The 14,196-nt window shown below is 40.9% G+C and overlaps 1 protein-coding gene across 1 annotated transcript in view; it reads right to left on the bottom strand.

Moving 5' to 3' along the window:
• Positions 1-12,667, bottom strand: part of LOC135545210 (gamma-aminobutyric acid receptor subunit alpha-4-like) — a 32,599-nt gene extending 19,932 nt beyond the window's left edge. The window contains exons 1-7 of the mRNA XM_064972837.1: positions 12,582-12,667; positions 12,230-12,348; positions 10,507-10,574; positions 10,147-10,367; positions 8,450-8,532; positions 6,037-6,180; positions 5,496-5,648 (exon numbers count right to left, since the gene is read on the bottom strand). Of these exons, the coding sequence (XP_064828909.1) occupies positions 5,496-5,648; positions 6,037-6,180; positions 8,450-8,532; positions 10,147-10,367; positions 10,507-10,574; positions 12,230-12,348; positions 12,582-12,667 (874 nt within the window). The remainder of the gene's footprint in view (positions 1-5,495; positions 5,649-6,036; positions 6,181-8,449; positions 8,533-10,146; positions 10,368-10,506; positions 10,575-12,229; positions 12,349-12,581) is intronic.
• Between the last annotated feature and the right edge of the window lie 1,529 nt (positions 12,668-14,196).

The following is a 14,196-nucleotide window of genomic DNA, read 5'->3' as shown; positions in this document are numbered from 1 at the left end:
ACTCATATCAAACATCTCCAATCGAAAATCAAATCAAGAGTCGGCTTTCTATTCCGCAACAAAGCCTCCTTCACTCACGCCGCCAAACTTACCCTAGTAAAACTGACTATCCTACCGATCCTAGACTTCGACGATGTCATCTACAAAATTGCTTCCAACACTCTACTCAGCAAACTGGATGCAGTTTATCACAGTGCCATCTGTTTTGTCACTAAAGCACCTTATACCACCCACCACTGCGACCTGTATGCTCTAGTCGGCTACATATTCGACCCACTGGCTCCAGGTCATCTACAAGTCCATGCCTTATCTCAGTTCACTGGTCACGATGGCAACACCCACCCGTAGCACGCACTCCAGCAGGTGTATCTCACTGATCATCCCTAAAGCCAACTCCTCATTTGGCCGCCTTTCGTTCCAGTTCTCTGCTGCCTGTGACTGGAACGAATTGCAAAAATTGCTGAAGTTGGAGACTTTTATCTCCCGCACCAACTTCCAACATCTGCTATCTGAGCAGCTAACCGATCTCTGCCGCTGTTCATAGTCTATCGGTAAATAGCCCACCCATTTTTACCTACCTCATCCCCATACTGTTTTTATTTATTTTATTTTCTGCTCTTTTGCACACCAATATCTCTACCTGTACATGACCATCTGATCATTTATCACTTAATTTATCACTCCAGTGTTAATCTGCAAAATTGTAATTATTCGCCTACCTCCTCATGCCTTTTGCACACAATGTATATAGACTCTCCTTTTTTCTACTGTATTATTGACTTGTTAATTGTTTACTCCATGTGTAACTCTGTGTTGTCTGTTCACACTGCTATACTTTATCTTGGCCAGGTCGCAGTTGCAAATGAGAACTTGTTCTCAACTAGCCTACCTGGTTAAATAAAGGTGAAATAAAATAAAAAATAAATAAAAAGATATACTCTGTATTCATATCACAAAATATATAAATAAGCTCTCCACAATGAATTTCAATAGAAAACTTGCAACCAATAGATCCTGCAACCATGGAGAGGTAAATACCTGTCTATTTATGAAAAAATTGCTCTGATTAAATCCTTAGTCATATCTCAGTTTACTCACTTACTTACTTATGTCACTGCCTACTCCTGATGATTCGGTTTTCAAATCACATGAGCAAAAAAATATTTTGCTTTATCTGGGACGCTAAACCAGACAAAATAAAACAAGCCTATCTTTATAATGAATATGAATTGGGTGGTTTGAGATTATTAAATATAAAAGCACTAAACTTCTCTCTAAAAGCTTCACTCGTTCAAAAGTTTTATTTGAACCCTAAATGGTTCTCAAGTAGATTAATAAGAAAAGCTCATATATTGTTTAAGAATGCCTTTTTGCCTTTGTGCAGATTGTCATGTCTCATTTTTTATGAATTGACTTAAAAAAAAAACTTTTTTCAAGTATCTGTCTTTTTTAAGCAAGCATTGCAGAGCTGGCTACAATTTCAATTTCATGCCCCTGAAAAGATAGAACAAATATGATGACTGAACTCAAATGTGCTGGTTGATAAAATACCTGTATTTATGGGAAAGAAGTTTGAAAAGGGTATTTTGTTCTTAAATGATATTGTAAATTGTAATGGTAGAGTTATGTCCATCATGGAGTTATCAGAATTGTATGGGAAGGTCTGCTCAATCCAAGAGTATAACCAATTGATTACAGCATTGCTCCAAAAATGGAGGAGGAGGGTGGCAGCGGGAGGAGGTAGGGAAATGGTCTGTCTGTCCCAATATAAAGGATCAAAACTGGCAGAGGAATAAAAATAACATAAATAGGAAAGTATACCAGTTTCATTTGAGGACCAGGATGTCGACAACTGTGCCATACAGATTGCAAAATAGTTGGGAAGAGATTTCTGATGTACCGATTCCATGGTACAGGGTGTATGAGTTGATATATAAAACAACGCAAGATTCAAGACTTTGTGCTTTTCAGCTAAAATTATTATATAGAATTTTTGCCACCAACAAAATGTTGAATATTTGGGGCATAAAATCATCGAAGCTCTGCAGATTTTGTTGTGAGGATACAGAATCAATAGATCATTTATTTGGTATTGCCCTCAGGTAGCCTGTTTCTGGTTTCAGGTTCAGGAATGGCTGAAAATGCATAGCATTGATCTAAAATTGATCCCAGAAATAGTACTGTTAGGAGATCTGGAGAGACCGGGTCAGTCAATTACTAATATACTAATACTCTTAGTAAAAGTATTTATCTTCAACACGCAATCTGTAGATTCTATTCGATTAGATAGATATGTGTTGCATAGAAACACGAAGTGGGTGGCCAGCAGCGATAGATGGGATGGGCTGAGGGAAGTTGAGGGTTGGTATGTGGAATTGGAGACAAGTGGGAGTGGAGTTGCTGTGTGAGAGAGAGAATGATGGTCAAAAGATAAAGGGAAAAAAAGTCTAAATAAAACATCATTCAAGTACATTTGAATGACACAAAGTGGCAGTATTTTTACAACTAATGCCGGTTTGCCTGAGGCTGATGCCGTGCAGGTGTTTGTACACATGCATATACACACACTCTCATTCAAATAAACACATACAAGAACACACACACACACATGTAATAGTGCCAGACATGAACACAAACATATACAGTTGGCATTGCTGTTATGATTTTAGTTGTCCTTGATGTCCCTTGTTGTAAATGTATTATTTTGTTTAAAAAAATTGCATTGTTGTTTGCTGTTTTCTTCTGTCGTTTCCTTTTTTCTCTTTAGTTCATTATTTTGGTTGTTGGTGCATTGGGGGGTTCTTGGGGGTGGGGAATGGAATTAATTGTATTTTTTATTTCTTCCAGGGGGGACTGTGGGAGGGGTCTCGAATGGTTGAGGGACAGCTATTGGGGAACTGTGGGGGGATCTTGGAGGGTTCGGGTTTCACAAGGTTGTGATCATGAAAAAGGAAACTATGACATATTTTCTATCACTATCATGCACAAGCACCCTCACACAGAAGGATGGCTCTGTTGCGGAAGGACTGACACGTTTGATAGTGTCTTGTTGCTGTATTTTTGTCCTTCATGTTTTAATAGTTTAATGTTACCCCTTCCTTGTATTTTTTGCAATACATGATTTATTTATTTTTTAAAGCACCCTCACAACATGATGCTGCCAGACCCATGCTTCACGGTTGGGATGGTGTTCTTCGGCTTGCAAGCCTCCCCCTTTTTCCTCCAAACATAACGATGGTCATTATTGCCAAACAGTTATTTTTTTGTTTCATCAGACCAGAGGACATTTCTAAAAAAGTACGATCTTTGTCCCCATGTGCAGTTGCAAACTGTAGTCTGGCTTTTTAATGGCGGTTTTGGAGCAGTGGCTTCTTCCATGCTGAGCGGCCTTTCAGGTTATGTCGATATAGGACTCGTTTTACTGTGGATATAAATACTTTTGTACCTGTTTCCTCCAGCATCTTCACAAGGTCCTTTGCTGTTGTTCTGTGATTGATTTGCACTTTTCGCACTAAAGTACATTCATCTCTAGGAGACAGAATGCATCTCCTTCCAGAGCGGTATGACGGCTGTGTGGTCCCATGGTGTTTATACTTGCGTACTATTGTTTGTACAGATGAACGTGGTACCTTCAGGCGTTTGGAAATTGCTCCCAAGGATGAATCAGACTTGTGGAGGTCTACAATGTTTTTTCTGAGGTCTTGGCTGATTTTCTTTTGATTTTCCCATGATGGCAAGCAAAGAGGCACTGAGTTTGAAGGTAGGCCTTGAAATACATCCACAGGTACACCTCCAATTGACTCAAATGATGTCAATTAGCCCGTCAGAAACTTCCAAAGCCATGACATAATTTTCTGGAATTTTCCAAGCTGTTTAAAGGCACAGTCAACTTAGTGTATGTAAACTTCTGACCCACTGGAATTGTGATGCAGTGAATTATAAGTGAAATAATCTGTCTGTAAACAATTGTTGGAAAAATTACTTGTGTCATTCACAAAGTAGATGTCCTAACCGACTTGCCAAAACTATAGTTTGTTAACAAGATATTTGTGGTGTGGTTAAAAAACGAGTTTTAATGACTCCAACCTAAGTGTATGAAAACTTCTGACTTCACCTTCACACACACACACACACACACACACACACACACACACACACACACACACACACACACACACACACACACACACACACACACACACACACACACACACACACACACACACACACACACACACACACACACACACACACACACACTGCCTTCGGAAAGTATTCAGAACCCTGCATTCAACCGAAATGTGTCTTCTGAATTTAACCCAAACCAATCAATTGCTATATATTGAACGCTGTAATACAGTATGCGATTTCCCAAGCTCAGGGGTAACACATAAGAAAGGCTGATTTACATGGAGTACTTGAGTACTTGTAAAACCCAGGTTAATGAAAGTAATGGAAATGTGCTGTGCAATTGAGAAGTTCTAGAGTTCTCCAACCTTTTCACTCAGGCCCCCTATACAGCATTGGGGAACATCTCCACCCCCGTTATGGGTGAGCACGCACCACACATTTCTATGGGCACAAGCACTGTTCATGACACAAACTTTTCACACCCCTATTATTGGCGGAGAGAACATTTTACAGGTTTAAAGCTCATTTTCTTGCAGTTCTGTACATTTTGCCATGTCTAATGTGTATTCATTCAAAATCTTTGGGCTAAAAAACCTGGCTAAAAAAAACGTTACCTGGCATGGGCTAGTTGAACAGGACATTTCTGAGAATTTAGAAATAACTCTTTAAGGTATGCAATGACTGACATGACAAGAAGAAAACTGATGATGCACTACCCAATTTGAAAATTGCACCTTGTGCATTCTATGACAACCTTCAAGGGTAAGATGGAAGCCCATTTGTTAACAAACATAAGTGTGGGTGGAGTCAGAGATTGAGGAGTGCACCTTTAAGCCGGGAACCTTGTGCACCTTGCATGGAATTAGAGTACCTTTAAGGCTACCTGACCTGATGTTAAGTAAATATCCTGTTTGCTTGGTCTCCTATGGACTTGTGCTATACACTCTAGCACATTGTTTTGCAAACTGTGGGGTGCACCCCCGTGGCCCCACAGTTTGGGAACCACTGTGCTGGAGTGTATAGTTCCAGGTTTAAAAAGGTGCACTCCTTTAATCTTTGACTCCACCCACAGTGGGGCCCTGCCATTTCTGTTTGTAAACAAATGGGCTGGTTTTGGCAAATGCAACTGCCACTTAATGGATAACAACAATGGAAGTATAACACACATTTAATAAATCATAGCCCTTAATTGTTATATAAAAGGCTAAAGACAGCCAAGTCCATTGCTCAGCAGCACGTAGTCACAAAATGAAAATGGAGACAAAGACACACAGACGAGGCACATCACACTTTCACATGTGCATCTTCTCTGCCTCGCAAAATAAGTATTTTACAGAATGGCGGGATTTGTGTGCAATACGTACCGAAGACTGTTCGAGCCGGGACCGATTCTTTATTTATCCAGAAGGACACTTGGGAGAGAATTACTGTCATGATGCAGGGGATATACGTCTGAATCATGAAGTAGCCCATTTTCCGCTTCAAGTGGAAGTGCACTGTCATCACCACGTATTCACCTGGAGGATAGCCATAGATGTGACGGTTGATTTGTTCCATAAAAAAACAGACTGACATGAGACAGTGAGCACAAGCACAGAAAATGATGGACTCCTGCTCGTTTGTATTGTGTCTTCACTGTTCTCTGAGGGATACAGCGTCAAACAAAATCATACATTTTTAATGACACCATAGAGAGTGCCTTTGGAGACAGTAGCGTAAAAGTTAATCATGATAAAATAAAAAAATATAACTCGACAAGTTATTTTGGACAAAGCTACTGTACAGAAAACATTCCAAACTGAATGAAGAACTGAAGAAGAAATGCCAGTGTTTATTAACAAAGAATGGCATCACTATCATCAGAGTTGGGGATATCTACGGTATCTTACCAATGGCCGACCATACCTGTGATTGACTTGACCTCCTCACTGCTGACAGTGTGGCCAATGAGATCATACTGCACGAGGCTGGATGATTCTGGGGGAACCTCCACTGAATACTGTGGTCCTTTGGTCCAGGTATAAATCATCTCTGTTTTAGGGTATGCATCTGGGGGGAGAGAAGGTATATATATGTATATATATATTGAACCCTCAAGTGGGGGTTAATACAAATTCAAAATTGTAGCTGTAATGAAAAAACATGTACAATGGAGGTATTGAGAGAGATAGAGAGAGATAGATAGAGAGAGAGAGAGAGAGAGAGAGATATAATAGGGTCTTTATTGTGAGAGAGCGTCATTAAGTGGAAATGTTAAAATGGTAGTCATATGAGAGTATGACTACCGTGTGCAAGTGATATCCTCTCCTTAACTCTAAGCTTTGTGAACACGAGAAACGTTTCTATCTCCCTCATCTAGTCAGCTGATCACAATGCATTTGCACGACACAATGATGTGTGATGTGATGGTGTGCAGTCCAGTTACGCATGGTTCCCCCACTTTATCTGTACATCCCTCACTGGCTTAATACATACAGACGTTGAAGATGACCTGAAATAGTGCACTCTGGATTTTGAGAGACCTTTTCCTCGTAATTTGATTGAACATGAGTGGTACAGTAGCATGGTAATAAAGGGTGTGGGTGTCTACTGTGTGCTCAAAGGGTAGACTCCTGTGTGCTCAAAGGGTAGACTCCTGTGTGCTCAAAGGGTAGACTTATGTGTGCTCAATGAGTCTGCGTTCAAACTGACAGGTCTCACAAGCTCTTTGTTGCATGGAAAAGTTTTTGCATATCCAGCGTTGCAGAAAAACGGTGCAAAAACGTTGAAATGTGACATGAGGGTTCATACAAGAGGGCTGAAATAAAAAACAACAACACATGCTTGGGTTCATGTCGGGGTCTGTTGTTCCCGTTTGTCGCTTCCCACAGGGGACTCAAAGTCGGCATGACACCAACTGCGCAGGGAAAATGGGCCGGCTGGGGCGTTGTGGAGTGGACTGCTGCCGGGGGCGCCGACTCACACTAGCTCTGGAGAGATCCAGAATAGGTCTGAGCTAACCTGGGGCGGGAAGAGGGATTCTGACCTTTCCCGAGCTACAGGCCCCATCGGATGCAGCGTCTGCTTCCCTGACTCTGGGCCAGGATGGGAGGATGGGATTTGGGGAAGGTGGGGGGAGGTACTATGTTAAACCAAGAATAACGTAACTGAATGATAACTGAGGAATCTATTTTGTCCTCTGCCTCTACAAATGTCACAATTGCTGATAATAGATTGGGGGAGGGTTGGGAAGTGCATGGGAAACCATCCTCCGATCCTTTCTTTTGCTTTTCCCTCAATAGATGCTATCTTTAAATCGCTACTGTTTTCTGATAAGACAGAACCCTCATTTGAAAACTTCTTCCATTGGAGATAAGTCACTGTTTTGCTGACCGTTATACTCATTATGAACAATAGTGCTGAATTTGGGTTCCTTTGTTCTGGTTTTGGTACAAAATGAATGTCATGTATTATTAGCGTCATTGTCAGAAAAAAGCAAATGAATTCTTACTTGAGGAATATGTATGAAATTCCAAAATATGACAAAACGGGAAGAATACCACAAGCTTGACACTGCATAGGGTAACAGTAATGGTAGTATTTTTCTCAAAACAAACTAGTAATTTTTTGTTTGTTGACAAACTGGGATATATTGAGTACATCTACACATTTCAGACAGAAGATGTGGAATATTATCTGTAAGAAATACAAGGCAGTGTTAATAGGACCACCTTTAAAACAGACCCTTATTTACCACTTTATTTGCTGTTATACCCCTTTTAAACATATCACTGGGTAGCTGGTGGATTGGAGGGGGGGGAGGGGGTTGGGGGTGTTGTTAAACCATGGGGGCTGTTTGCATTTAACATTATGGAGGTGATAAGAAACATATAAAGAAAAGTCTGCAAAAAGTTGGCGGGATGCTGAAGTTGGCGGAAAAACGTTGCGTGAAAGGTGTATAGGTGGGTTTAAATTTGTCATGTTTTTAAAAATCCCTACCCCTTTCAGATACACCAAAAAGCAGGGGAAAAGGAGCTGGCTGGTAAATTGGTGTGATCTGTGTATTCAAATATGCATTTTATAAACATCGCAAACTAAATCAAACAGGACAAAGAACTGTTAGAGCATGTAAACACATAAACCGTGTCAGGTTTAATATCTGCTAAGAAACGATATAGTCGGATTTGCATTGGGGTTTATTTCAATGCATAGTGTTCCGAAGAATGCATGGCCTACAATTTATTAGTCTCATGAGAAGAATGAAGTACCGCTTTTTTTTAAGTCACTTCTCAAGTCACTTCTATTACAATAGACTTAAAGTATATCATATCATACTTACAGCTTCCAAACTTGAGAGGGCATGCATGTCCATCCATGGGGAAGTCCACAAGCTTCATGGGACACTCTGCACTGATAGTCAACCTATGGGGATACATACATCTAAACATATTGAAACTAATGGGAGTTGGAGAGTAGGGACCCCTCCAAACAGAAGACAGACATGTATCATATACATAAAGTGGAGAACTACCTTTAGGATGGATACTGTAGATAGGCTGAGTAGCACATGCTGACCAAACCAGCTCCATCATGCGCATGTTGATTTTGTCTATCCCCACCAGATGTGTTCATGACACGCAGGTTAAAATACCAAAACCAACTGTGAACCAACTATTATTTTGGGGACAGGTCGAAACCCATTAAACATTCATGGACATTTAGCTAGTTTGTTGTTGCTAGCTAATTTATCTTGGGAGATAAACACTGGGTTGTTATTTTTTTACCTGAAATGCATATGTGACCCATTTCAAGAAGGTATGTCGAACATCACTACTTCACAGGAGAGGCATTTGAACGTTTTAAATTTTTTTATCAAAATGCTTTTTGGGCGGAAATGCCTTCTGGAACATGTGAACTTTCATGTGCCTTAATAACAAACTTGTATGCCATCTGCAAATATGAATAAAATGGTTCAATTACGAGCCTAGTTGGTTTATCCATGGAAAAAGGCAAGAAGCTTCCCGCTAGCCATGATTGGCTGAGATAATGGATGAGCTGGACATGCTGGCTCGCTAGCTAACGCTACCATTATGATCTGTGTAATAATATTATTCGCATCTCAGAAATCCATTTGCATTGCTAGTTATAGCCTAATTTTAGCTAGGTAGCTAACATTGAACCTAGTTGGTTAACTTTTGCAACCTGCAGATCCATACTCCAGCATTTCATGCATGGTGGCTAGATAATGACTATCCGTTTGTACTGTAGCTATGGGTTTGGATTATGATTCATTGTTTAGCTAGCTAGCTAGACAATTAACCATAACCTGAACCCATAGGTACAGTACAAAGAGCAGCTCTTCAGTGGATGTACCAAAATATTCTAGGGCCATTTACTCAAAAGTGGGGTTACAAACTGATCAACTTTCAAAGCAGAATTACTTTCCCATTATTCCTCAACATCAGTGTATGATATAGCATTTTGTAGCTCTGGATATCTACTTTTTTCCAAAGTAAAAAACATTCAAAGTAAAAAAAAAATTTTTTTTCTACATAAGACTGAATTGAGGCGGTGGGTCACATGTGTTCCTTTTTTTTGCTGGATCTTTCTAGAATTTTGAGTCACACAAAAGCACATGTTCTCTACTCTGACAATTTATCCACAGATAAAAGGGGAAACTTAGTTTTTAGTTTTTCTTTGATTAATTTATCCTTGTTCATTCTACTTCTGCTCCCCCCCTTCTTCTGCTTCTCCTTCTTCTGTGGATTTTATACAGCGTTTGGCAACCAACTTTAAGGTGCATTTCCGCCACCAACTGGACTGGAGTGTGGCTTAAACTCTCAATCACCCAGGTGGGTTAGTAGGTGTCTAAAAACCAATGGGTAGATGGGAGAGGCAGGACTTGCAGTGCATCAAGCATCTAAAATATAATATATTTTAGCACCTGGCTTCGCAGATGCCCGCGATCAGTTTGGATGTATGGCATGCTGGGTAATGTATGCATCATGGTGTAAAGCATTTTGGTATATGTAGTACCTCATGGTGTAAAGAATCGTGCCGTTCTTCATGATGCGGAACAACCTGTTGGGGGCAGTCATGTTGTGTGCCACAGACTTCTTGCCATTCCTGAAGAAGGTGTCAGGAGTCCACACATTGGCGACCATCATGTTGTTGAGTCGGAGGATCTCAATAGGACCCTCATACCTCAGCCTCCTGTCGACCCATGTCTGTCTGAAGAACACGTCCATGGTGTACTCCTGAGGATGCAGAAACCAAAATCTAAACAGTTAACATTGTCTTTTTTTCTTCTATGAAACGTTAAGTGTATTGTCTACATGAATCAAACTTTTTTTTTTTGGCTTTTCATCTGTTTCAAGTTGTTGATTCGGTACATACCATTTCAACATCAGAGACAGGGCCGAAACTTGTCACATAAATGTCTGTTTTCACCTCTGTCACCGGACCTATTGAGAGGAAAATTCTATCAGTTTCACAATATCTAGAATGTCCTAAGCATATCACATCATAGCCCCAAGCCACTGTGCTTCTGCATCTGCATTGGTTGCTCTTTGGGGTTTTAGGCTGGGTATCTGAAATGCACTTTGTGACAACTGCTGACTTAAAAAGGGCTTTATAAAATGAATGTGATTAATTGATTGATTTGAAGTGACCGCACAGTGCCTTGAACTTTTTTCACATTTCGTTGCATTACAAAGTGGGATTAAAATAGATTTAATTTTATTTACACAAAATACTCCATCATGTCAAGGTATGTTAGTGTTTTATTTTTCATGAATCTTTCACAAACGTTACAATTGTTCTTGCACTTTGATGTTACAGAGTATTTTGTGAAGATCGTTGACATAAAATGACAAATCCATTTTAGTCCCACTTTGTAACAATATAATGTGAAGAAATCCAAGGGGTCTGTATACTTTCTACAGGCACTCTAGTTCTGGTTTATTAGGCAACCCTTTATGAACCAATCCTCAATTGAATTTAAGTAGAACTTGTGTTATTCACATGTAGGCCTGTCATGGAATAATATGTGAAACATAAAACCTCAGTAACAGCATAACATTGGCCAAAGGTTGGGTTGATAGTGCTGTGGAGATGTGTGCCAAAACCCTACAGTATATGCAATAGCATGCAACGTATGCTTAACCTAATAACCCGCATCAGGTTCTAAACTTTTATATAATGGAGTGAACCTGAGATAAATAGGTTTAAATCGTACATTTCTGTGAGTAAGCCGATCAGTATCTAACCTATGCACACTTGGTGAGTTTTGAAGTTTACGCGCACTAAGGTAGAATCTTTTTGAGGGTGGAGTTGAAGGACGTATTCTAAGGTAGGCTATTTTCAAACGCACCGTCAAGTCTATAATGAACGAAAAATAGGTTACTTTTTCGTTATTAATTCACAGTCAAGCATACAGTCTTTAAACATGTGTGTGTCTGGTACTTGGTGCTCGTAGAGAATTTGACACAAGAAAACGACACTGCACTCTTTCTATTTAAAAAGTGCAATAAGCGGCTTTCCCCACAGCGATTAGACGACATATGTAAACTCGCTTAAACATTTGAAGGTAGCCTACCGTTTTCAGTCGCACACGAGAATCAAAGCAGTGATTATAAGAAAGTGTTAATTCAGGTCATGGACGACTAGCTTTTGAAACAAGGAATGTCGTGTCACATCTGTGGGAGGCAGTAGTCGTGGCTCAGTGGAGGAATATGTTTCATTTGAAACAGTAGGCTACGGAAAAGCTCATGCCCTCTGGTTGAAAAATACAATGTGATTTTGATCTGTCAACCTCATAGGCTATTTAACAACTCAAATCAATCAAATTGATTTATAAAGCCCTTTTTACATCAGCAGATGTCACAAAGTGCAATACAGAAACCCAGCCTAAAACCTCAAACAGCAAGCAATGCAGAAGCTTGGTGGCTTGGAAAAACTCACTAGAAAGGCAGGAACCAAGGAAGAACCCTAGAGAGGAACCAGGCTCTGAGGCATTGGTACAATAGTGGAAATCATAGTCGCTCATCTCTTTGAGCCACTGTAGCACACAAACTAATTGGACAGCCGAAAACTGTCACCGTTTCAGGTATGTACCTACCCCCAAATCCAGGTCGCAGTCTGTTGTCATACCCGTCCAGGAGTCTGTCTAAAATGCGTGTGAAATTCTCGGGATATATTCTGTCATCCTTTTTTATCGTTCCAGAGATTCTCTTTACACTGAAAAACGACACAAATAATCAAAATGATTTGTTATCGTGAAATTACAGTAGCCTCTCCGATACCCAAGCTATGGATGACAACATTAGCATTAGGGAGTCGATTTTATCACAATTACAGCACTTTCAGATTTCAGCACCGAGAGTCTTCAGGACCATGGACAGTGGCACCAGCGCAGCGCCAATCTGACAGGAAAAAATATTCCCCCCAGATCATGTATCCTCGGAACTCACCAAGCAATCAAGCAGAAAAAGTAGAAGAGAGTCGAAATGTAACTGGGGTACATCGCAGTTACCATCTCCTTCTTGGCAGAAACCATCTTTGCATGCCATACTTTAAGCCTCTTCACATCTCCATTCGCTAAATGTATTGTCCCAACAAGCCAGAGAGACAGAGAGAGCGGAATGGCGCCAAAGCAACTCCAGCAGCATCTCCCGCTATCGCCAAGGGGAAAAAAAAGCCCGGGTCAGCTGAGCATCTGAACGCGTGCACCTTTCCTGCTGTCGCCCGATGACTAAACCAAAAACAATCTTCTCTCAGTTGTTGGTATCCACCCCAAGTCCAGGAGGTATCCTCTGTTTCACACCACGGTTTGACTTGAGAGATGAAAATACACGTGAACTGTGCTGCGTTGAAACGCAGGGTTTTATGGAAAAAATTGGGTTGTCCGTCTACCGCGCAATAAATCCAGTGGTGAGAACAACAGGGAGAGAATAAGGGCGCAACAACCAGCTTTCGATTGAAGATCTGGCTGCTTGTAGTTAGTTACTCCCCCACCCACGCCCCAGAGCTCAATGAAACACATCTGATGTTGTCAAAGCCATGATCACAATAGTGCTGTTACACTTATTCGTTTAGAGTGGGCCATATGCTCAGCCATATTAGGCAAAATATTATTTGGCGAGAAAATGATTTCTCTGCACCCCAGAGAGGAACTTCAGAGTGCGTGTGTCATATCTTTACAGATAAGGAGGGCTTTGGCAAAAAAAGTGTTTGTGCCTGTCACAGTTTATAGTGAACCCCTAACTCCACACAACACATTATTTAAAGTGCTCCAGCACACAGCCCCAACACAGACGACCAGGACAGGTAAGTATACTCAAAGGCAAGTTTTATTCCCAATTCATAGGTTAACATACTGGACTCCCCCTTTCCTACCTCCCACAGCAGGCTGTACTATTCCCCAGACTGTCAGCACAGCAGAGCCTCCCCTCAGGCCCGTCAAAAGTTGCGAACTCACTGCCAGTGCTTCTAAATCACACCAGCCCCGCCACCCACTTATTCTATCAATCTGTCTCATCTCATTCCTTGACATGCCCGGGTCTGTGTGTGCCCCTCTGAGTCTACGCCCCTGAAGGTTTGGTGTGGGTAAAATGTTAAGGGACAGACAAGATGTCTGGTTTCCACGAACCTGGCTATGCCACTTGGCTTTTAAAGTGCAGCTGCTCTGCAACCAGACAGGACATAACTTCCAGGCTCTTACACAGTACTGCCTCTAACAGAGGAGACGCTAATTAGGACTCGGTGGTTGGGAGGCTGAACAACGTGTTGGCAACTCAGGAGGTTGTTTTGGAGCTAGAAATGTTCATAGAGTGAACAGAGTGAACCTGATATGATTCCCTGTTCCAGGAGTCATCATCTAGATGCAACCGCTGTTTTGTCCTTGAGTGGATGGTCTGGGGGCCGAAACATAATTACAAATCATTTATTGATTACATATTTAATGTATGAAGCCCACAATGAATATCATGTTTGACTCAAACGTAGTCATTTCAAACCTTACTTACATTTGTATACGATCACGTGTGCCTCTGTTATGTGTGGGAATACTTGGGAACAGATTTCTTC

Source organism: Oncorhynchus masou, chromosome 9 (genome assembly GCF_036934945.1).
Source record: "Oncorhynchus masou masou isolate Uvic2021 chromosome 9, UVic_Omas_1.1, whole genome shotgun sequence".
Lineage (NCBI taxonomy): Eukaryota > Metazoa > Chordata > Actinopteri > Salmoniformes > Salmonidae > Oncorhynchus > Oncorhynchus masou.
The sequence above is the reverse complement of the archived record's forward strand: the minus strand, read 5'-3'. Positions and strand labels throughout refer to the sequence as shown.